The 24,027-nt window shown below is 49.3% G+C and overlaps 8 protein-coding genes across 8 annotated transcripts; 5 read left to right on the forward strand and 3 right to left on the reverse strand.

Moving 5' to 3' along the window:
• Nucleotides 1-2,374: 2,374 nt before the first annotated feature.
• Nucleotides 2,375-6,409, forward strand: KD926_009718 (uncharacterized protein; the record flags this gene model as incomplete). The annotated part of the gene is made up of 3 exons (XM_053102194.1): nucleotides 2,375-2,465; nucleotides 2,528-4,056; nucleotides 4,112-6,409. 3 exons carry the CDS (start codon nucleotides 2,375-2,377, stop codon nucleotides 6,407-6,409), a joined length of 3,918 nt encoding a protein of 1,305 aa, XP_052954257.1.
• A 372-nt stretch (nucleotides 6,410-6,781) lies between these two features.
• KD926_009719 (prion-inhibition and propagation-domain-containing protein) lies at nucleotides 6,782-8,562 on the reverse strand (the record flags this gene model as incomplete). The annotated part of the gene is made up of 4 exons (XM_053102195.1): nucleotides 6,782-7,821; nucleotides 7,890-8,088; nucleotides 8,151-8,210; nucleotides 8,272-8,562. 4 exons carry the CDS (start codon nucleotides 8,560-8,562, stop codon nucleotides 6,782-6,784), a joined length of 1,590 nt encoding a protein of 529 aa, XP_052954258.1.
• Nucleotides 8,563-9,495: 933 nt separating this feature from the next.
• KD926_009720 (uncharacterized protein) lies at nucleotides 9,496-10,951 on the forward strand (the record flags this gene model as incomplete). Its single annotated transcript, XM_053102196.1, has 5 exons — nucleotides 9,496-9,614; nucleotides 9,678-9,912; nucleotides 9,986-10,042; nucleotides 10,144-10,708; nucleotides 10,761-10,951. The coding sequence occupies 5 exons, from the start codon at nucleotides 9,496-9,498 to the stop codon at nucleotides 10,949-10,951; spliced, it is 1,167 nt and encodes a 388-aa protein (XP_052954259.1).
• Nucleotides 10,952-13,426: 2,475 nt separating this feature from the next.
• Nucleotides 13,427-14,652, reverse strand: KD926_009721 (GPI anchored protein; the record flags this gene model as incomplete). Its single annotated transcript, XM_053102197.1, has 2 exons — nucleotides 13,427-13,727; nucleotides 13,781-14,652. 2 exons carry the CDS (start codon nucleotides 14,650-14,652, stop codon nucleotides 13,427-13,429), a joined length of 1,173 nt encoding a protein of 390 aa, XP_052954260.1.
• A 1,055-nt stretch (nucleotides 14,653-15,707) lies between these two features.
• Nucleotides 15,708-16,205, forward strand: KD926_009722 (uncharacterized protein; the record flags this gene model as incomplete). The annotated part of the gene is made up of 1 exon (XM_053102199.1): nucleotides 15,708-16,205. The coding sequence occupies one exon, from the start codon at nucleotides 15,708-15,710 to the stop codon at nucleotides 16,203-16,205; it is 498 nt and encodes a 165-aa protein (XP_052954261.1).
• A 433-nt stretch (nucleotides 16,206-16,638) lies between these two features.
• Nucleotides 16,639-17,295, forward strand: KD926_009723 (uncharacterized protein; the record flags this gene model as incomplete). Its single annotated transcript, XM_053102200.1, has 1 exon — nucleotides 16,639-17,295. The coding sequence occupies one exon, from the start codon at nucleotides 16,639-16,641 to the stop codon at nucleotides 17,293-17,295; it is 657 nt and encodes a 218-aa protein (XP_052954262.1).
• Nucleotides 17,296-17,564: 269 nt separating this feature from the next.
• Nucleotides 17,565-19,202, reverse strand: KD926_009724 (cation diffusion facilitator family transporter; the record flags this gene model as incomplete). The annotated part of the gene is made up of 9 exons (XM_053102201.1): nucleotides 17,565-17,897; nucleotides 17,965-18,044; nucleotides 18,097-18,331; nucleotides 18,381-18,493; nucleotides 18,558-18,638; nucleotides 18,703-18,850; nucleotides 18,904-18,948; nucleotides 19,006-19,055; nucleotides 19,121-19,202. The coding sequence occupies 9 exons, from the start codon at nucleotides 19,200-19,202 to the stop codon at nucleotides 17,565-17,567; spliced, it is 1,167 nt and encodes a 388-aa protein (XP_052954263.1).
• A 488-nt stretch (nucleotides 19,203-19,690) lies between these two features.
• On the forward strand, nucleotides 19,691-22,374 carry KD926_009725 (fungal specific transcription factor domain-containing protein; the record flags this gene model as incomplete). The annotated part of the gene is made up of 5 exons (XM_053102202.1): nucleotides 19,691-19,907; nucleotides 19,963-20,333; nucleotides 20,382-22,049; nucleotides 22,115-22,237; nucleotides 22,288-22,374. 5 exons carry the CDS (start codon nucleotides 19,691-19,693, stop codon nucleotides 22,372-22,374), a joined length of 2,466 nt encoding a protein of 821 aa, XP_052954264.1.
• Nucleotides 22,375-24,027: the final 1,653 nt, after the last annotated feature.

Genomic DNA, 24,027 nt, shown 5'->3' on the forward strand with positions numbered 1-24,027 from the left:
AGAAAGGCTGCTATCGGGCTGAATATCCTCTGGCCCTCAGCAACCCTAATAGAGGCTGCGGTAGTTGTCTCCAGAAAAACGGCTTGAAGAGGCCCGCCTGGTTGGGGGTTATGTGTTGCTATCGCAGCGATGCGTCGTGGCGCGTAGCGGTTGGGTTAGGTGTGGCTGGCAGTGGGCGGACGTCCCTGATCCCGGGCACGGTGCCCGGAATGAGAACTGGGTATTAGTATTCGAGAGAGCTCTTGTAAATCTATTCTAAGCACGGTGCTTAGAATCGGGGTGAGGTGTGTGCAAACCGCAATTTGTTTCAACAGGTGTATATGGAAACCTGTCCGCTCTTCCCAACGATTTCGTTAGGCATGTGACCATCCATGTGTATACAACGAGATGCCTTCAGTACCAATACTCGCGTTCAACAAAATGCAGATGAAGTCTCAATATATTTAAACTTGTCAACAGTCTAAGCAGTGTTCATCGGCCCGCTTGGGTATTTCATTAACAAATTGACGTGCAACGCCGATTTTCACGCCATGTTTGATGAAAAAGTCAGGGTCTTGGTCCCCGTAAATCTGTTTTAGATCCAGACCATTTTCTAGAGCAACATCATGAGCTTTGTCAATACCGTCCTGATATCTCTGAGATACCACTCGTGATATTTGCCATCTACTGTACTCCTCCACGGCCACCTCCAGTGGGACATCAGGAAACGTTATGGAATCAACGGGCTCCGAAACCCCTTTTGAGGGAGGGTTATCGGTCGGTGTAGCAAGCACTGACGGCTGGGGAGATTGTGATGGCATAACGTTGATATTGATAGAATGCCCTGGTTCAGCCGGATAACTTTCCGAGGGTTTTAACGTTTTAACGCCTTTTCTCGTTGTTTTTCCTCTTTGGCATACAGTTGCTCCCGAATCTCACCAAGGACATCATGATGAATGTCAAGCTCAAGGCCGCCGGCTCCTACCAAAGGGGGGCAATGCTTCTTTCCGTTCGGGTCCAGCCAACAATGCCAATCTTTGTTTTTGCATGACCCAGGACAGCGCACTTTCTAATACAGATCCTGCCACGCTGTTCGTTGTCCAGATGTAAGTTCACAACAATTTGAGCGTCTCTATCCGCAAGCGTCTTGTTTGTTGTAGAGTTTGTGCCCCTTTTATCCCCCTTTCGCTTAGGGTCTGGGCCAGTGTCGTCTGCTGGATAGTCAATGGAAATATCAGGCATGAGCTGTTTATCCTTTTTAATCAGGCCACCCCAGTCAAGAAGCTGTTCCTCTACAGCCGTCCAATCAACATCAGCACTTTCAAACTGATGGTGGAGATTGGGTTGGGATCGATATTGTAGAACTGATGCCACAACGATAATTTCTTCCAGCCGGACCCGTCGGTCTTTAAAAGCCCTCCGAAGCTTGACTTTTTCGACCTTCACTTTCAAAAACTTCTCCCAAAACTCGCTTGGTCTTATTACCACATTAGGTTCTGTAACCTTGTGCACCTACTTCCATAAAGTGTGGGGAACAGGGCTTCGCTCGCTAGTATGGCAATCTTGCGGGGCGCTCAGGGCTCCCATGTATCTTCTTCTTTGTATGCTTCCTAGTCTCTTCCTTGACCTCATTGCAGTTCGTCTGCGCCTCTGGATAGCCACTATATCCCGCCAGAATGGCTTCTGTATGGACCAAGAATGTGTTATGAAATGCACAGGGGAAGGAGGGCAGAATGACACTGTATCGGCTACCTGCACGTAGCATACTAAGGAGCGAATGCGTTTTGAATGATAGGGCTCTTAATTCTCTTGCATAACGATTAATCTCTTCTTCTATGATATTTAAAGGGGTAAGTTCCTCAGGGGTTCGAGTGTGCGGGCCAAGCCGCTAGATCACGTAATCTCATGGATTCGTATCAGAATGAGGCCATTTTCAAGCAAGGCTTGTACCAGCGTTTCTCCGTGTCAAACTGTATTTCCTTACCGGTGAGTATACTGGGGCCAGTATCAAGCACTAATGCGAGGAAAGTAACGCTTTTTCGTGGCGTTCTATCTAACCCTTGATCTAAGGCTGCGGACAGGACCAACATGTGTAGTTCAAGTAACTTCGTTATGGGTGGTGTTGAGATGGGGAACCAGAGAGAGGGCGGAGGGTCGTGGTGTTGCAATGCGGCTGAGGCGGGGTGAGGGGTGGGATTGCCAACAACTTAACTCCGCGCGCTTAGCCATAGTTATTTGATTTAGACATTACTAACTAGTGCTCTTGGAAGTGTACTTGACAAAATGACACGTCACATGCATTGCTAGTTTTTGTCGGCAGGCGCTCCTTCAGCTGGCGGACCTGCGACTGAACTTTCCTCCAGCACCATCTATCACCTCAGTGGGTGTTTGGATAATGGCCTCAACTGCCTTCAATGCGACCAACCATGGACTCCAGATTGGAAACAACCAGGGTTCAATCACAGCAGAATTCCATGTCCCACGGGGTAATTTCCCTGTGATTTCCAATTTAATGAATAGGAGCTAAACGCGGGGCTGTTGCTTCTAGCGTACACCACCGAAGACATCGACCGAATGTGTCTCCATGCTTTGCGGTGCTCGGACTCCCTAGTTGTCAAGAATCGGCTGAAAGAGAGCAAGGACAAGTTGGTTCACCAGTCCATCCGCTGGATCCTGCAAGACCCGCAGTACAAGGTTTGGGAAAATGGAGATGAGGTCGGTCTGCTTTGGATCAAGGGAGGCGCTGGCAAGGGGAAGACCATGTTGTCCATCGGCCTGATCGAGGAGCTCGCCCGGGTGCAGGATGAATCGACTGTGGTGATTTATTTTTTCTGCCAGAATGCTGACTATGAGCTAAATACCCTGGAAGCCATTCTTAAGGGACTGATGCTACAACTGGTAAATCAGCAAACGGAGCTTAAAGAATTGCTCCGTCGCCGTTGGGACACCATGCAGGAGGGCTTTAGCGAGGATGTAACCTCGTGGCAATCACTGTGGAACATCCTTTTTGAGATGCTGGCCCGGTGCAAGTACTCAAGGGTATATATGGTTGTTGATGCTCTCGATGAGTGTCAGGATGACGGCGTGGCTGACTTCCTCAAATCCATCGTCCGAAAGGGACTGGATCATCCCGCCAAGATCAAGTGGTTGTTGACAAGCCGACCATGGGACGGCGCAGAGCGGGTCTTATTAGCTGGTCATGACCAGGTGCAAATCAGTCTGGACGGGGAGCACAATTCTCAATCTGTTTCTGGGGCTGTCAAGGCTTATATTACTTCGAAAGTGGAGGAGCTCAGTCGCCAGCACAGATATGGAGCGACCCTGAAGAGCGAGATAGAGACCGAGCTTACTGAAAGATCGGAGGGTACTTTTTTATGGGTAAGCTTGGTGTGCAAGTCACTTGAGAGTGTCTGCCGCGATGAGGCTCTGTCCACCGTTCAAAACCTGCCGCCAGGTCTACATCCTTTCTATGAACGAGTATTGAACCAGCTCAATGAGGGCGAGCGGGCTGAAGTACAGAAGTGTATGCGACTGCTCAAGGCCATGATGACGGTATACCGACCTTTGAAAGTGGAGGAAGTTCCTAGTGTGATTGGCCTAACTGATAAAGAGGACACCATTCGAGCATTGGTGGATTGCTGTGCTTCATTCATCCGATTGCGAGAAGACAACATCGAGTTTGTTCATCAGTCCGCTCGAGATTACTTAGCTGGAGAGAATGGGCTGTCTATACTCGACTCGCATGAACGCTTCGGACATGAAGAAATTGTCCTAGCTTGTCTATCTTATTTATCTGACTGTCTCAAACCCAACCTCGTCAAACTGCCACGGCCTGATGCCACGAGAGACTCTGTGAAAACTCTGGAAAATGGACCAAGGAATGGCTTACTGTCCCGTGTGGACTATGCAGCCCTGTTCTGGGTGTCTCATCTAAAGAATACTAGCAACGACACCGACAAGAGTCAAGTTAGCATCTTCCTTCACACAAAGTTGTTGGAATGGCTAGAATGCCTAAGCCTGTTGGACAGGCTACCGAAAGCCATTGACGCGCTTAAAGCATTGGAAGATATATTGAAAGTGGGTTTTTAACATCTCTGTGGTATGTACGTTTTTGCTGATTCACTTGACAAAGGATGACACTCTAGCGTTAGCACTCGTGCAGGATGCTATGCGTTTTTTAATGCGACACTACCACACTTTGTGGCACTGGCCATTGCAGATCTACAGCTCTGCCATCATCTTTAGTCCTGAATCAAGTGTTGTTAAGAGGGAAAATATGCACAAAATTCCTGCGTGGCTGGGGAGAGCTCCGCCCATGGAGGACAGGTGGACGCCTATGATACAGACATTAGCAGGCCATTCAGAGACTGTCTGGAGGGTCGCCTTCTCACCTGACGGCAAGCAAATAGCATCAGGCTCTGACGATGGTTCAATTAAGATCTGGGATACTACTACAGGTAGCCTCCAGAAGACACTATCAGGGAGCCACCCGAAAACGTCATCAGGCCACTGGAAGCATATCACGGCTTTGGCTTTCTTACCAGATAGCAAGCTGATGATATCGGGCAATTATGATGGCTCTATTATGCTTTGGGATACCACCGCAGGTGAACGTCAGGAGATAGCCGACCACTTCGGCATATCGAAGGTCAACTATTCCCACTTGCAGCCACCTGAAGAGGGCGGGTTTGGGCTCCACGCCGGGGCTTTCTCGACGGATTGCAAACAGATCGCAGCATTCGGTTGGTCGCGTGATACTACAGCTATCATGCTTTTAGATACTGCTACATGGGAACTCCAGAAGATACTTGAAGGCCATTCACAGCGATGCTTAACTCTGGCCTTTTCATCAGACAACAGGCAGCTTGTATCAGGCTCTGCGGACTGCACAGTCCGGCTCTGGGACACTACCACAGGTGACCTTCAGAAGACGTTAGTTGGCCACACAGAAATGGTTCAGAGTGTGGCCTTCTCACCAGATGGCAAGCAGATTGTATCAGGCTCTAATGACGCCGTCAATTTGTGGAATGCTGCAACAGGGGACCTCCATAAGACACTGGCAAGCGATGCTGCCAGTAGTGTGGCCTTCTCACCCGACAGTAAGCAGATCGCAGCAGGCTTTGAAAATGGCAAAATCCATATTTGGGATGCTGCAGGAATTCTTCAGAAGACGTTAGAACGCCATCCAGGGACAGTTATGTCTATTGCCTTCTCACCAGACGGCAAGCAGCTTGTTACATGCTCAACTGATTCGGCTATCAAGCGTTGGGATAATACCATAGATGGCATCCAAGAAGCCGTAGGCCACTCAAGGCATGTTACAACTGTGGTCCTCTCACCAGACGGCAAGGTGATTGCATCAGGCTCTGCTGACAAGACTATCAAGCTTTGGGATGCTGCAACAGGCCATCTCCAGAAAACTCTAGCAGGGCATCTAAACACAATAGAGACTGTGGTCTTTTCACTAGACAACAGGCAGATCGCCTCATGCTCGTCCGATGCAGTCAATATCTGGAATGCTGCCACAGGTGACGTCCAGAACTCACTTGAGAGCGACGACGCGTTCAAAACTGTGGCCTTCTCACCTAACGGCAAGCAGATCGTATCAGGCCATTGTAACGGCAGGATTAAGCTCTGGGATACGGCCACAGGCAATCTCCAGAAGACAATGGCAGGCTACACAAGCAGATTTGATACCCTGGTGACAACGGAGATCTTCGATATTCAACTCTCGAAGCAGATCTTCGATACCCAAGTCACGAAGCTGACCTTCTCACCTGATGCCAAGCTAATTTTATCAGCCTCCGCTGATAGAGTCATTAAGCTGTGGGATGCTGCAACAGGAGACTTCCAGAAGAGACTACCATGCCATTCAGACAGCATCATTACTGTGGCCTTTTCACCCAAACCAGGCTATCCAGACTGGATCTTTTCAGTGGCCTTTTCATCAGACAGCCAGCATATCGCAGCAGTCTGTGCCGATAAAACCATCCGGGTTTGGAGCATCGAAAAATCCCTCAAAGCCTCAAAGTATCTGGGGCGTGCTGTCGGTAGCCATATCAAGTCGTCCCGGCCATGGAAGGAGATCAAGACATCCGCTCAGGTGTATGCCGTAGAATTTGGCGCAGGCAACCGATACCTTGCAACAGACATTGGACCAATAGCACTCGAGAGCACCCCGACAGAAGGAGAGGAGGAGCTGCCAGTGAGGTCAGATTCGGATTCGGATTCATTGCAGAACCTCTGTCTCCGAGATCAGTGGTTATGCTATGGGGCCATGCCCTTCCTTCGGCTATTGCCTGATTTCTATGCTACTCGTTGGGATACGCACGGCGATCGAGTGGTTGTCGGATTCGACAACGGTCAAGTCTCAAGCTTCAATATTGATCGACGGAGCTTACAAACATACTGGGAAACACTTGAGCCATGACGGTATAGCGGGTTATCGCGGTGGACTCAGGGGGGTGGGGATGGAGCTAACCAGGGAGGTTGACTGGTGAAGATTCAGGTCCTGTCAGTGTCAGGTCAGATGCGGTTTATCAGCATCCGACAACCTTTGTTGTGTGTTGTTCCTTGTTGTAGCAGCTGTGGAATGTTTACATCAGTCGATTTCTCCCCATCATCTCAATATGACTTTCGAGAGCTGCACGCCCGTTTCCTTTCTCTCACTTGCCTCTCATTCTTTATGGACACCGGGATTACTATTGTTGTTGAGGTTCACGATAGTAGATGGAGATTGACATCAATATGAGTATATTGGATTCATTGTTTATCTTGAACTGTTACCACATGCCAGACGTAATTAGGAACTGCCAAAGCGAACACCGCTAATCCTGCCGGAATTGTTTCCTAGCTGGAAGCCCGAGTTGACCCCCGAGAACACCACACTGTTGGTGTAGGCGGTGGTCGATTGGACGACTTTGACAACCGTGTCACTCAGCAGCTTGTCGTGGCCAGCAGCGACCTCTTTCAGTAGCGGAAGCACGCTCTCGTTCGTGTTCATTCCGGACACCTCTTCCTCACACAGCCTGCACTGTTCTTCTTGGATTCCCGGGAAAAGATCGACCAACCCGTCCACCAATTCGCTGATGTCGTCGATCAGTCGGATGAAATTCTTCTCCTCGTACAGGATCGTCAATTGGTCCTGCTTCAACTGGGATTTGCCCTGCCGCTTCTTTGCGAGATCTTCCATCTTCTGGTGAAGTGAGGCTGAGACGCTGTCTAGCTCTTCCGCGGCGTTCAGCACTGGCACGCTGGGGTTGCGCCTTCGTAATCGCTTCGAAGCCGCCTCGGCTTCCGCAAAGAGCTCCAGAACCTGGGCCAGAAGGTCTTGGACCTGCTCTCGATCTTCCGGGGTGAGGCTCGTCATCTGGAGTCGTTTCACATCGTCGTGGACGTTCGCCAGTCCGACGGACTGACCCCATCGGGTCAGCCGGAGACGTACGACGTCCAGTTTCAGCAGACTCGTCTGGAAGCTTGGTCCAAAATTGGCCCCCATCTGGATATAGTCGAAACTCCGTACCGCGTCGTTGAATAACCGGGATTGCTCGTCCAGCATCTGGATCAGGGCGTCCTGCTTCCGTTCCAGCTGCCGATTCTGTTCGAGAATCGTCCCCGTGTCGGATTGGATGGCTGCCATGCGCCCATCGATCACAGTAACTTGCGTGACGAGGAACTCGACGTTTCCATTCATGCGTTGAACAATGTCGTCCAGGATCTCAACAGTCCGAAACGTGGCCAGACCGACGGCCTGAGTCAGCTCATTCACGGCCTCCTCCATGTCCTGGATCGCTCCCGAGAGAGCCCCATCCGATCCATCAATCAAGTTGCTAAACCACTTCTCTAGATGAAAGAATATGAATCAACAGCTAAAGCAACAAGAGAGTGTGTGATCAAGGAAAGCTGCTCACTTAATCTCTTTTTCTCGGCATATTCCTGGGCCACGGAACAAATGGTCAGCATGCCTGAGAAGACACGAGCAACACATCGCTGAAACGGCTGTTGCTGTGGAGTTTTCTTCTCGATCATCGAGAGCCTGTCGAAAAAACGATGCGTGAAGTCGAAAAACCCCATGATCTTGTCATAGTCGGCAGATACCGTGGCAAAAGACTGAGGGCGTCAATAGAGATGGTTATTCTAAACCAGTATTTTTTCCCTCTGGAGTATCATACCTGCATGACCTGCCCAAAGGCCGTGAAAATCAAGCCGGCCGGCATCGCAGGAGGAAAGGCCTGGCAACCATCATCGGCATTCAACGGCATACACGCTGTTAACATGATATAAGAAACCTACCGATGCAGCAGTCCCAACCACCTCGACCGTATTGACGACCTTCTGAATCAGCCAGAGGTTGTTTTTCAATGCGGTCCGCACATTGTCTGTTTTCGATCGGTCATGCCGGAAATCCTTGAACTCGTTCGACAAGCCTTCCGTGCCCTTCATGATTTGGCCCATGTTGCTGAACTGTGCCAGGTGCAGACTTTTCTTGGTCCGTTTCTCATAGTCTTCGACTGCTCTCTGCCATAGTTGGACGAGATCGGACGCCTGCCCTGCGGCGATTTCTACCTGAGTCTGAGTATCCATGCAAGCGGGTGAGGTGAGTTACTAGAGCGAGATTGAAAGAGTAAAGAAGGTCTGGAAATATGTATTTGGCACAGAGAAGCCAAGATTCGGGAGCCAGCAGAGTCCAGCCCCTCATCTGATGGCGCACAATGTGCTATCCAAGGGTGCAGAGCTGAGCTGACAGTGAGAGATGTAATGAAACTGGCCAACCAATTGAGAGCGAACAGCTGGCGCAACCCCCACTTGGCCTCGAAGCATTGAAAAATACTGTACCGCCGTTTCGGTTCGAAAATCAAATAGTCTTCAACATACAAATGAAGTATCCCATTCAGAAGACTACGACATGCTTCATGTCCAAGTAGTACAGCACAAGACTAAGGCGGCGATTGGGCATCTCTGGGGTGCGTGTGAACACTCAAGGGCGGGGGTAATTGTTTCGATTAGAACTGATAGTCTACATCATACAGCAGGACCCCCGCGCGCTCCAGGCTGTGCGACTAGCGTGGCCCTCTCCTGGAAACCTCGATGGTATCCCCCTCTAACTCGGTGATAGTCTTGTCCGTCTTCCTCAGACGGTACACTTTCTCTGCCACGTGCGCCGGTGACATGAGGATTCGCATATGTGGCCAGCCGCAATCCAGAAGGAATCGATAGCTGAGATCTCATAGAACGGCTCGCCTCCACCTTATACGGGGTAGGATATTAACTGAGAATATTTAGCCCAATAGCAGGACTGCCGTTCTTGCCTTCTTGGACGTCCTGCATGGACCTGACGCACAAGCCGTCGGGGAAGGCCGAACGAAGGTGTCAGCCAGCCCCAATCATGGAGGGAAATTGCTCAACGCAAAGATCAAAATTGAGGTCGTCCTTCAGCCGCATCGTGTAATTTTGGTAATGAAATAAACATTACCCAATCGACTAAATTAACAGCCAAATTAAAAAATATATCTCAAGATGGATCCTGTTGTCTGCTTGTCATTTTTCCACGCTTCCACTCTGCCAGTCACTCCTCTTGCATTGTGCTTCAAGATGTCTATCCGAGCTGTTCGGGAACCGGCCAACGCCAAAGTTGAGTATGATCGCTCTAGTCTCCTTTTGTAGCCCATTCGATTCAAAATTCACATACTTACCCGAAGCACCCGCAGTATCGTGTTTGTCCACGGCTTGCATGGCGACCGAGCACCGTGGACGTCCGAGGCGGATGTCTTCTGGCCCGACAAGCTCCTCCCGGCTAAAGTTCCCGACGCATGCATCCTCTCCTTCGAGTATCAAGCGGCTATCGGTTCTTTCTTTGACGAGGACGACGAAATCACTGACATCTCCAACGATCTGATCAACGAGCTGATGGACCATCGAACTGAGAAACAAAAGGTTTCCCAGCCAGCCCCCCGCCCCCGGCCCCACCAGTGTCCTGTTTATCCAGCTAGCTGACAGAGCAGAATAGGAAGAAAGACCGATTATTTTCGTCGCACATTGTCTCGGTGGCACTGTTCTGGAGAATGTACGTTCCCCTCTCTTTCCGTGCGTGTGTATACATACGTGGGCCATGTATATGTCTGTCCACGGGAAAATACCACTAACGTAGGATATTATTATGTCCAGGCGCTAGTCCGAGCTGCAGAACATCCCAGGAAAAGGGAGCTCATCGGCTATATCCACGGTATATTACTGCTAGGGACGCCACATTTCCGAACGGGATCGCTGGCGGCAGTCACAAAGTATTTCCAAATGGCTCAGGCGGAGATCCCGATGGAGTCGGACCTGAAAGACCGGTTAGATCGGCTCAGCGGCATCCCCCTGGCCTTTGCCGGTCTCAAGCAAGCAGGCGCTGAGTTCGAGGTGGAGGCCTTCTATGCCGGAGCCGGCACCACGCTGGGCGGCAAGGACGTGAAGATCGTGGATGAGGCGTTGGCCCGAAGCCCGGAGGCTCCGCCCCCTGAGCGGCTGGCGCGCAATCAGCTACAATTGAGCCAGTATGACAGCGAGGATCACAAGGACTTCAAGAAGGTGTCTCGGGCTCTTACCCAATGGGCGTCCAAGATTGTTCTTCCGGAGGAGGACAAAGGGGCGCAGAATGTGTCGAATGCAACATTTTCGGGTTCCCACAATTCCGGTTTGCAGCTGGGGCAGAATGTAGGCACCCTCAAGGGGTTCAGCTTCGGAAGAGGTTAGTTAGTCAGTTAGTCGATTCATTTATACTTTCAGACTTGCCACTCGAGTGATCTTTGGTCGGCCAGATCAGCCACAGAAACGCACGATCTTTGACGGCCTGCGGCGTACTCATGTCCCTCGCCGTCGGATGGGCTCAAGTATGTTCCGCGCGAAGCCACGGACGCTCTGGCAGAAGGCCCAGATTGAGTCCCAAAGCTCTTGGCCAGAAAGACCATCCAACCCGAAAAGACCGAAATAGACTGTATAAAGCCCACTTAGTGTGTTCACACTTTTTGTGGTCTAGCGATCATTTTCGTTGACAAAGGCATCTTCAGCAAACACTCGCTTAGTAGCAACAAACAACATCATGTCAGGGACCTTCCTGATGAGATGTAATTAGCTCGGAGGCCGGGAACAACATTAGTCTGTCCGAGGCTCATATTTTGCAGAGGCCACAATCCTCTTCAAACACTAAAGCACTCAATTATCTCTGCACTCTAGGATAAGTTTTAGATAGAGTATTACTTCATTCATTTGCATTCTCCTTATGGCTTAGGCCTCGTACAGCTCGGACCGATCGAACTCCACTATTACTCTGAGCTTAACCACTTCAAACCTTGTCCTCGTTGATTTGACCCACTACCCGTTTGCACAACCTTGGCGTTACCAAGGCCTTCCAGAATCCTCTCAGAACCTCGCTAGAATCCCCAGAGTGGACCTGTGGATCGATTTTGGATCCCAAAAAGCAAAATGAGAAACCGTAGGCGCTAAAAATTAGGGAATTCACCCACTCGAATCTTTGGATACGCAATTGCGCATCAATCCTGAAAGGGGCCACTGTTTATATCTCAATCATCGACTAATAAATGGTCATAGAATATATACCTTCGTTCTCTGTGGTAAGACCGGCTGCTTTGTTGTTAATTATTTTCGTGCGGTACTTCACGACCATATTCTACATCTAGGCCTAGGATTGTAGTCTACAATAGAAACTGCACAATTCATCAAGCCGGCAAGGAGGGGGGGAATCTTGGCTGAATGTTGCTTATGACGGTATGCTTTTCTTTTGAAATAGGTACCCCGGAAATAAGCTAGGGAAAGGGAAGCAACCTAAGATCTCAGATGGAAAGAGGGGGAAGGAGGAAAGAGAAGACGTGCAGCCACAACAGGTTGCGTCGGGCACCGCCACAGGTTTCCCTATTTTGGCCCAGCTGGGCCAAAGATCAACGAGGTGAAAGGTCAAACCGCTTGGCAATCGCAGTCAGGTACATCGAGTTCGCCCTACGCGGAGAAATGGGCGATACGGACCGGCCATCCACGAAATTACGAGCCCAACCATAAACGCCGGAAGTTTCCGTGCGCACGGCAGGAACGAAGTACAAGTACACTCCCAAGGGGCACCCTGGGCCACGATAAAAGTCAGGAATAGGTAGACGGTACTTTTCTTATGACATCACAGAGGAACAAAAGTACAGCAGGATTCATATTAAATTTTTTTTTTTTGGAACAAATGGCTTGTTCGAGCGAAAGGTTGGCAATTCAACCCCCTCCTAAATGGTTCGAGGTCTGGGGTTTTGCTGACCTTAGAGGGTTGTCTTCTCGCCGACGATAGACAGTGGTGCCTGTACCGTTGTGTCGGGTTTTCATCGCTCGTCTAATGGGAGGAAAATACTGCGCCGTGAAGGCCACTAATGCAAAGTAAGCCCTGTTGCCTGAAGAGGATTGATGGGGACATTTCGGTCTGGATTCTTGACGTAATTCGGCCGTTGACAGGGGTATCTCTGGGGTACCAGACTATCCGTATTGAGGGGAGGAATGGGCAAAGGCAATCAGCAGATGTTGGTAATTTTCAAAGACGTCATCATATTCTTCTGTTCTGTTACCGACTGTTCTACAGAATCCGAAAAGCCTATTTGATACAAAGAGAACTCAAAACCGAAAGATTTACTGTCAGTTCCATGTTGATCCGGTTGAGGAGGTGCTCCAAGCCCTTCGCCTCCATTACCATATGTAGACTAGCACCGCCCACAATGGCTTCCTAGATAGGGATCTCTCGATCCATCTCTTTTGAATATCACGCACGTTACTTATCACCAACAGATCCCTGACGTATTAACAGGATGGGCAATCAATGAACTGGAGGACCGCCAGAACCTGGAAAACATGTAACACGTGATGGAATGTGGTAAAATCCGAGTTCATCGTATCTGAGTAGACATGCAGGAGGGAACTGAAATTTCTGGGCAATATAGACAAGGAGATGGAGAGAGGCCCTTGCCCAAGTGAGAAACCGGTCCTGGCCAGCTAGAGAGAAAGGGAGGGTCGGGGAAGATGATAGAGCCTTGGCACCATGCTGGTTGATCGTCGGACCTACGCTGGGGTGTTTACATAGTTTGCACTGTTTGATGGGATTGTTTACTGCTTCATGCAGTAAATCGCTGTTTTCTTCTTCTCCTCTCCTCAACCTAGTGTTTCGTAACAAGCGTACAATAAAGATCATTTCTTCATGCCTGAGTTTATCACATGGTACTAGATATGTTTGGGGAATAAAGAAGAGTAGATATTCTACTGACCTCTTCACATCAACGCTGTGGTTTCGGGCTCCGGGTAACACCACGCCAACTTGTTATTCTACTGTTTTGTTGTCTGATTACGTTAACTAAAACAAAATACCGTTAAGCTTGTGGTCCCCGGTAGAACGTTCACATCTGCTTCAGCAGAAGTCCAATATAATTTACTCCAGCGTGTATAAAAGCGTCCCATGACCCAACTGGTCGAATCCCCCGCTGGTGCTTCCATAGTCACCACCACCTCCTTCAGCTCCGTCGCCGTTCTCAACCACCATATCACGATATTTCTTCGTCCAGGTGACGTCCAGCTTTTTCAGCACACCGTAGTGATTGTACAGCAGCTCCCAAAGTGGACGGATATCACCACGGCCGGCCTCGCTGATTACATCCTGCGTGACATCGCTGTTGACGTATGTCGTGTAGGGAACATCTTCGCCCAGATTGTACTTGGCGACGTACTCGGCACTGAGATATTGTCAGCATATTGGTTAAACATTCTGAGATAATAGTGAACATACCCAGCGAGAATCCGGTTGTCCAAGTACTCAAACAGGTCATCACCCTGGTTATAAGCCGACAGGGCGATAGGGCCCAGCAGGGCAAAGTCCAGCATCGAGTGACCCTGATCCCGCCCGGCCTCCTGTCCCTGGCCTAGACTTTGTCCATCGACATCGTACAGTTTCCAGACCATCTTCCCCAGCTGGCCGTTACCGTCGCCGTTCTTGAAATAATCCACTGCTTCCTGATACATGGTCTCGTTGTCGGACAGAACGCCGATGGATAGCATGGATGCGATGTTGCAAAGATCCCAGTTCGCCCAGTAGTGATCGACCTCGGCGTCGTTGTGTCGCACAAAGAAGTCCCGATTCATCGGGTAGAACACGTTCACCATCATGTCGCGCAGAGTGTTGAAGCTCTCGGTCGACCAGCCGTCGTAGTCGCGCATCAACTCGGCTGCGTTCGCTAGCTCGTAGCCGTAGATTCCCGAAGCCAGGAACTTGTCCGAGCTACCGGAGATCCCGGTTAGGGTGGTACCCCAGGCATCGAGGATGGCGACGGCGGAGTCCGCGTAGGTGGTGTTGTCGGTGACTTTCCACTGTATGGCGAGGGCGTAAGCGGCTGCAATGTCGCGATATAGGTTGGGGTAGTTCTGGGAGTGAGTGCCGTCGTCGCCGCGATAAATGACCTCCTGCGCCGTGTTGGTGTACGACGGCGATGCGTAGGAGTTGTTGGTCAGCTTGTACCAGCCGGTGATCCAGGGCTCAGCGCTAGCCTGGACCTTGGACTTGATGCGGTCAAAGTCCTCGTTCGTATGGAGAAGGCCGGGGTGAGTGAAACCTTGAACGAGTGAAAGGGAGGCAAGGGCCCCGAAGGTAAGACTGGAACGCATTTTCTTAGTGATGTTCTACCTGAAAGAGATACAACTGATGCACCCCGTACCACGTAGGCAGTATCTTAAGGTTCGAAGTCGACACCGCTCGTGGGATTTGTTATATATAGCGCCACGCTCAACGGAGACCCTCCGGCGATTCCACCGGGTCCCTTTTCACATCGGAAAATTGCCCAACCAGTCGACGTGATGCAGGACCCCTGACACTTGGATGGGACATTGAGCGGAGCGTTCCTATAAGGGATCAGCGAACGAGTACGTCAACCTGTCAAGATACGAAAGTAAATTCGCAGGGAAACTAAAGCAGGATCTAGCTACATTCTGGTCCGAGACCCCCCCCCCCCCCCCCGGCCCCCCGCCGGTCATATTTGGCGGCAGGAAGCATCCACGGAACGATCTGGGCTGAGGCCGCGAGATGTCAATCATCACCCGAAGGAGACGCGCCAACTGCCCCATCCGTTTCAAAGCAAAACGACGGTCTTGCTCAGGGACGCGGTCCGGAGAACTTTCGGAAAAGTTTATCGGCCGTTTTAATGTATTTTAATTTAATCAAGGGGTTCAGGAGGAACGTTTCGACGAGCAGTTTTGCTATGAGGAGACCCTGTTTTTGTCTTGGCTTTCTTTCTTTCTCTCTCTCTTTCTCTCTCTCTCTTTCTCTCTCTCTCTTTCTCTTTTTTAAAGCAACAGAGATGCAGCGATCGCTCGAAGTGGCTAGAGTGTCAAGCAGTGAAAAACAACAAGATCTATCATCTAGTTGCGTTGTTTTGATCAAATTGTTCGCAATATGTTTGGAGGACATTGACTGCCGATATATTTGGACCAACGGTTAACTAGCAGAAGATCAACAAGTTTAGAGTGGTCAAATCGTCAGGTCAGTAATGCTTTGAAGACAACCAGCAGTGTACTCCGTAGGGAAAAATGCTTCCATGGTTTCGAGATGATCTGGTCCCAGAAGATTTCACGCAACAAATAAGGTCTCGCGAGTAAGCGCCCGAGAATGGAATCATCTGCCGACTGAGACCGCATCAAAACTACAAAACACTCCTTGCTGGACACTGATCGCTACTCATCCGCCCCAGCAGTCCACAACTGAAATCCACTGCAACGTTTGGGATTGGGATCGGCTGCGACTGATCAAAGTGAAAGGAACAGCCAAGCTCTTCCGGCCTGAAGAGGATGTTGAGGTCTCAGTTCTTGCGCAGTTCGCTGATTTCCTTTCGCCGGAGGTTCGTGTAATCATGGTCGACGATAACGGGCTTCTCACTGGCGTCTCGACGGATCCGGAAGAAGATGATACATTCTTTATTGGGTATCTTCCTTTTTCAATGTGTCAATCGCTCGCAAATTGCTCTACAATCTACTTCTCGAAACTGAGAGAGCTCGATCGGCTTGGACCAGGTGTCGATCTGGTATCGCATAACGAACAAGAGGTCGCATTTAAGTTCGACCCTCTAGGTATGCCTCGACGATTACAAATGTCCTGGAAGGAGATGGACCTGCTCAGCAAAATCCCACCACATCCCAATATAGTAACGCTCAGATCCATCTGGTAAACATTTATGACATGTTCAGTTCACCCGGGGTCATGTGTGAGAGATTCATAGGCATGCGCAGACTTCAGAACAGATGAGCGCCCTGATACCCAATGATCTCAACAGGTTGTTCGTTTTATGCGACACCTCTTCCCTCCCCCCTGCGGCATCTCATAAGATATACACGTATGTCGATAATTCAGGCTATTGAATGACGTCGCTACATACACTATAGAGAACTTGTCTTGCAAGGTTGCAATGATCTGCAATATGACATGTCTGTTGCCTTCGCCACCTCCTCAGAAGATCAACTTGTCGAAAACGATATAAACCCGTTCTTTCCCATGGTAGCCTTCGAGGATTATAAACAATATCCCTTTTCTAAATCAAAAGAAACATAGTACTTCTTGACCTTTCCTACGAACCCAAGCTTTGTTCAACTTGCGATATCAAAATGAAAGCAACCCTCCTCACTAGCATCACCCTGGCCTTCTCCACGGCCATGGCCGCCCCGTATCCCGCCTTCAACGCAGCCAGCGACGGTCTCGCTCGCGCTGAAAACGAAGGAATGATGAAACGAAACGATAATGCCCTTGCCATGGCCAACGGCCCTGCTCCGCGCGCAATCGAGCAATCGACGAAGCGCAACGGCAATGTCATAGCTCTGGCCGATGGCATCGATGCCAACGAAAACGGACAAGCGACGAAACGCGATGGAAATGCCCCTATCGTCGCCAATGCAGCTGATGTGCCGTCTGTTGTCAACCTCAGAGAGACCTCCACTGGTAAGCGTGGGGAGAGCATTATGAATAAGCTCAATGCTGCTGACGTGCCATCTCTTGCAAAAGATAAAAAGATCTCCTCGAACAAGCGTGAGGGCAGCATCGCGGATAAGTTCAGCGCTGCGGATGTGCCGTCTATTGCCAACTCCGAGGGCGCCACCAAGGGCGAAGAAAACGTGGCAGATAAACTCAACGCTGCTGACTTGCCGTTTGCGGCCAGCTCTAAGAGGATCTACTCAGACAAGCGTGTAGAGAACATGGCAGACAAGGTTATGAACGATGCGGCTATGTTGGGTGGGAAGAGAGAAGAGCATGTACCAGTCACTTGAGACAGTATGATCTCAAGGCTTATACAAAATGAAGGTCCACATGTAACCTTGATACGAGATTCTTAGCGGAGGTGGTACAGGTGATTGAGAGAAGGGAGACGGATGGTGGATAATTGTTATTATTTACCGTCCATGAGTAAATAGTTGGTTTATTGAATAATCGAAAGAGCACGTGAGATGGAAATTAATATTGCGTTTGAATTATGGTCCTTACAGAAGATTAACAGCATTCGATGAACAAATGTGAGCAAATAGCCGAGATTACACCCTTAGCAGCATGAAAGATCTTCACACAGCTTTCCGCAAACGAGTTGACAATCTCGCTCTGATATACCGGAGTCATGCCTTACCGACGGCGCGGACATTGTATCTGTATCATTTCCAGCCGGAGTAGCCATGAAACCCTTCCGATCCGACCACACTTCCGGCTGCAGCGTGACTGAATGAATACCGTATGCGTGGAAACATTCATTGATTGTTTTTGCCACAGCAGTGAAGTTGGCTTTTGCATCATCCGTTAGCAGAATGTGGGCTGACGCGAGGGATTTGGTCTGGTTCAGGCGCCAGATATGAAGCTCGTGAATGGCGCGAACACCGGGTATCTAGAGAAGAATTAGCTTCGTTTGTTAGGTTATATAATAGATCGAGAATAGAGAATAGATTGCATACTCTTTCCAAATCATGTTTCACGTCATCAGGATCAACTTCCCCCGGGGCACTTTGTAACAGAATCAGACCCGCGCGTTTGACTATATTGTTAGCTTTGCTTTCTAAACCATATCCGGAAAACCAAAGACTCACTTAGAGGTATAGAGGAAGCAAAGATCATCAATGCGATCCCCATACTAGCCGCCGGATCAGCATAGTATCTTCCACCGTAATCAGCGAGCCAGATGACCAACGCGGCGGCCATAACCCCGAGATTGTTACCGGCGTCCCCGAGGACATGGATTAGAACTCCCATAATAGCGAGGTCGTGGCCGGGTCTGTGGGAAGAGGCAGAGGCCGCGTTGATCTGGTGTTTATGGTGAACGTGCTGTTATTGGTCAGTCTTGCCCTATGGTTTAACGATAAGAGATACAAACCATTTCATTTGTCAAGGAATAAGCATACGTGTTTGAGTGCAGGTCGGCTTCGTCGGCGGTAGCATGATCGTCGTGGCTGTGGTTATGGCCATGATCGTGTCCATGACCATGATCTGGAAAGTTTATCAGCAGTCTGGTACTTATATAGATTTCAAGAGATATTTAAGGAGAGCCCACCATGCAGGAATAGAACACTGATGATATTAAGCCCCAAACCGATTGAGCCAATGATGAGAACCAACTTTGGATTCTCGACAGCTAAGCCACCATATAAATCAGTATACCTGGAGTGAAGAGTAAATTTGCAGGGAATTAAACATACGTTGCAACGAGATAAACCTCTCGATAGATTGTAGAAAAACGCTGATTCCAAGACCGAAAAGGAGGACTCCATTGAAGAACGCGCCAAGAAGCTCCGCACGCTGCCATCCGTATGTTAAAGTTTTGGGAGGAGTGCGTTTATTTGAGACCTAATTATGTATAAGTAAGCTTGGAGTTTAAAATAAAGAAGCAAATAACGCACAACAACGGCGACAAGAGCAATAATAAACCCGATGAGATCGTTCAGCTGTGGTTGTATAGTTAGTAATCGGAAAATGAATGGGAAATTTCATGATTGACCGACATAATGAAAAGCGTCTGCTATGAGAGCGAGAGAATGTGTATAGAAACCCACTAAAGAATAGTAAGTCAGCTAAAGTGATCGGAACGGGGGCAAAAGTAAGACGCGAGTATTGTACCTGAAATCTCAGCGATGAAGAAGGACGTCGAGATAGCAATGACTGCACTCAGTCGCTGAGTGCGAGAAATCTTGAAACCCATTCTAATACTGTTGGTGCCAAATGATCCTCTCTCGGAACTTGAAGGGTTAGCACAGCGCGATGCTAGAGGGAATGGAACCAAAACAGTCTCCGGATATCAGCGAAGTTATATGCTGCATACACTCGGAGACAAAAGTTCCCCTTTTCGGATGTGTGTGTTATAAGATACATTATCCAATGACAGCCGTATCTAACCCGGAGTTTCCTAGAAGCTAGGGGAACCGATTGAAGAACATTCAAGGCCGAACGACATTAAGATGACTGGGGGATAAAAGTTTCGTTCTGCTACTGTTTGCTGGCAACAAATTTCATGTATCCTTTTTTTCTATTCACACAAAACATCTAAGAAATCAAAAAATGGATGTGGTAGGGAGGTGTAGGCAGAGGAACTCACTGTATAGAATAACCAAGAAATGCATGAAGGACGGAGTAGGAGAAAGAAAATGCCTTTTATGGTTAGCGCGCCTTCGGATTCCGGAGATACCGGAGATGGCAACCCGACTATCCGTCGACACCGACAAGAATGGTGGCTCCTCTCGGACCTCATCTATCTCTGACCCACGCAAAAGTTCCGTGCATCATGGATCCTCTGAGACTGCTCCAGAACTCGAAGAGATCAATTATGAGAGTGAATCAACAAGGAAAAGTGACATTGCCTCGAAAGCCCCGTGGAACTATTTCCTGCGCGGCCTGCAGGAGACGGAAGGTAAAATGTGACCGCCTTCAACCATGTACACAATGTGTCAAGCACAGCATCGGAGATACGTGCTTTTACCCGCTGTCGTCGAGTGTTAGCGGGCGAGAGGGGCAGAACGCCGTCAGTGCCTCTCCATTGAATCCGTCTTCACAGACAATCCGACCTACCCTTGAGAGTTGTCAACAGGAAGTGTCAACGCCTCGGAGGAATTTCTCGCAGGACAAGTCATTATCGATTTCGGGGTCAAGGGCGAATAATCGTGCTACTGTGTCCGAGCATCGCGAACATATAACTGGAACACTTCCGGGGATGGATAACACTGCAAGTCAACCGACGCTTGCCGAGTCAAACGCCTTCTCTTCATTTTCGTACCGTGGAAAAGATCATAAAACACGCTACTTTGGAAGAAGTCACTGGGCCACAACACTAGATATGGTACCTTGTCTCCCTCCACTGCATATTCCGTCACTGACCAGGTCATAGTTTCCAGACCTCAAAACTCACCTACAGAAATATAGCGACGAAAAGCATAAAGAGACACATCACACGTTCGACGAATATCTGACAATGAAGCGGCTAAAACATGACATGAGGGCACAGAAGTCCGACCCCGATGTTGCACGATATCCCTCAGTGCAGCGACTAGAAGAATTCGTTCCCAGCCGCAGGGCGGCCGATTCTTTGGTGGACCTCTATTTTTCGAGTTTTGAAACCACATTTCGCATCTTGCACAAACCACAGTTCATGTCCGAATACATGGATTATTGGGACACGCAGCGGCCTCCCAGCAATCGAGCTTCCAGGACACTTTTTGTGGCTAAGCTACTGGCCCTTATGGCATGCTCGAGTAACTTTTACGAGGCCCAGACCACCGAAGAGACAAACTCTGGCAGTGTAAGTATAGCCGCGCGGGCTTGGTTTGAAGGAGTTGTGTCATGGATCAATTCCACGACGGGATATGCTCGGCTGAATCTCGACATGATTCAAATTAAATGCTTGATGGTGCTCGGCGCACAGGCTGTCGCATATGAAGGAGACTTAGCTTGGATGACGGCAGGATCCCTCATTCGAGAGGCCATCACGATGGGTCTCCATACGGACCCCTCCAATTTTTCCCGGGTTTCAACTTACATGGCTGAAATGAGGCGTCGCATCTGGCTGACTGTTGTCGAGCTTGACCTCCAATCCGCCCTACAAAACGGCACACCAATGGGAATATCCTGGGATGAAATGGATGTCTCTCTTCCATTAAACATCGACGACGAACGTCTTCAGCTTGATTCGATCGATCCTCCCATATCATCACCAATCAGCACCGCAACGCGAACGTCATTTCAACTCATTTTGGCACAGAGTTTGCAAGCTCGTATGGCCACTGCCAAGTGTGTCAGCAATCTACGCTGCCCGTTAGACTACCAGGAGGTCTTGAGCATTAGTAACGAGTTGATGACGGGGTTGGCGAATATTCCACTGGCACTACGGAGCGAGGAGACGGCTGAAAGCACAGAATACTCGACGTTCCAAAAATCGTTCTATCTCTTTCTCATCTATAGATGTCTACTTGCCCTTCATCGGCCTTTCCTCCTCACTCTCGCAGACACCAGCGACCCCACATTCGAATACTCTCGACGGCTCTGTGTCCAAGCCAGCACAGCACTGCTGGCTCAATTGGAGTTGTCTGACTTGGACGCGCAATCCGTCGCTGTAACAAACCAATCATACCCCCATCTCCTGAGATTGCGTGGGGGGATGTTTCGCGATGACATGTTTCACGCTGCAGCTACTCTGTGCTTCGAGCTCTGTCTAAAAGCGAGAGATACCCGAATTCCATCTCTACCAGGCTCCCGGTCATCTTTCATTGACTATGGGATAGGCTACCATATGGGCTCGCTCTGGCAGAGCGTTGAGAACGCCGTCCAGTATTTCGAATTTAAGGTTCGAGCAGAAAAGCAGGGTTGCAAAGCGCTCATGTTTCTTCATTTAATCGTGACTTCGGCGAGAAATCATAATTCACCATCAGGAAACGACCCCGTTGTTAACCTAGATGATGCCTGTCCTAAAGCATCGCGGCGGTGCCGGGAGCTTTTATTGGCCGACACGACAAATGCCAGCGACGGAGCCTCAACCCATGAGCGGCCGGACTACGCAGATGTATGTATCTAACTGGATTCATGCCTTGATTCCTGGAGCTGGATGCTAACGGCCTCGGAATCCAGGCAGCCGATATACACGCTTCATCGCCAATCGACGCCACAGAGACAGAGACAATTCAGCACATGCCTAACCAAGGGCACATGATCACACCTCTTTCTATAAGCGATTCTATCCCGGAGGTTCTGGTAAGTATATATAGCCGTGTGTATGATTCTATCAGCTAATGACCAAGAAGGATCCTTCATTGGACTGGAATTTACTTCTCGACTCGTTTGATCCCTATTCGACCACTAGGTGGCCATTGATGGACCCGTTAATGTAGTCACATGAAAAAAATACCTACGATCTTCCCACTGCAATGCTTGAGTGAAGATGTATATATGTGATGTACTGTACATGAAAGATTGTATCAGATAATAATAAGACAATATCGATCCCATCTAAATCTCATAGAGTCAATGGCAACTCCTCCCCCACTTCCTCAAACGAACATAATTATACGGCAACGGCGCCAAAAATCCCGCCGTGATACTCACCGCCGCGGCGGCCCAAAACGCCGGATCATGGACCGCCACCACGCCTCCTGTTAAATGCCAGTCGACGGCATTCTCGGCTGCTTCCATTGCGAGCATCGACACCAGGCTCATTCCCGTTGCGGTGCGGAAGGCTGCGCGCAGAGGAAGTTTGTCGGGGCCATGTTTGAGAAGCATGGTTTCCAATAGGATCGAGGTTGAGATGCCGCTTGCCACTGGTTTTGATTAGTTCCGGACAGCTAAAGACTGGGTATCATAAGGGAAATTTGGAAATGGTGAGCATACTTGATAATCCCATAATCGTTCCCATTCCTAAACCCGGGAGATATGTTTGGAGAATCCAAAGGGCCGAGAAGTCGCCGATGGTGCAGCCTACCAGACAACGAAGGGTGTTTATGCCCGCGCGCTTCCATGTGGAGCGACAGGTCCAGAAGGATTTTTGCAGTAGTGATCGAGTTTCCAGTTTTGGGGCTGGATCCTGCTCAGAATCGCGACTTGATGTGTTGGCATGACTAGATGGTTTCGAGTGGCATGCTTGCAGTGAAGTGGCTGATGAGAAGAATCTGAGTGGTCTTGGACCAAATCTCGAGAATGGATTTGGACATAAAGAGCGCGTAGGTAGCATGGTCGATCCGCGAGGGTGGATTGCAGGTTGGGACCTGAAATCAAAGGAGAAAACGAGGAAGAAGTAAGGTACATACGGAAGAAACTATGCCCCTTTCGGTAAGGCGCAAGCGAAAATGGCGCAGCCGGAGGTTGGGTCCTCAGGGTTGCCTAATTCGGACGTAGGTCAAAACTACATGATCAAAGCGCACAATGAATCCACCAGCAAAAGAAAGATTAGATGGTCTATTGATGAAAGATATGATCCTAGAAGTTAGGACAGAACAGCAGACGGGCTTTACGTATCTAATGGCCCCTTGAATGATAGTGGCATTGCTGGAATTTTGGGAATGTGTTCTCCGGAGGTATGTCCATTACCATGCTTCATGGCCCATGCAAAATTTAGCCACAGACATGCTGACTGCATTTCATGGATTATTAATTACTATACCAGCTTTTTGTATCATCATAGTACTGTCAATTTCATCATACTGTGTGTGATATGATAGCCTAACGTTACCATTTAACCTTATGGATTAGTCACCGGTAGAATGAAGACGCAGAGTTCCATCATCAAGAGACTCACAACTGTGAAGATGGACATGCAGCAGAATTGGGATCCTGTACACAAATGATTTCCCCATGTTGAGGTGTCTAGTGATATAGGTGTTGGGGAAAGATGGTGGCGATAGGAATGATGTTGTAGAACATGTATAGATATGTGTGGAAGATCCCGGTATTCACATGAATCCGGGAGATTCCACCTTCCTGCCGGCGAGTTCCTGCAATTGAATCGGAGGATTCGTCCATTCTAATCACTGCATTTAGCATATTATAAG

Source organism: Aspergillus affinis (assembly GCF_023601865.1).
Source record: "Aspergillus affinis strain CMG 70 chromosome Unknown NODE_70_length_187477_cov_86_774354, whole genome shotgun sequence".
Taxonomy (NCBI): Eukaryota; Fungi; Ascomycota; class Eurotiomycetes; order Eurotiales; family Aspergillaceae; genus Aspergillus; species Aspergillus affinis.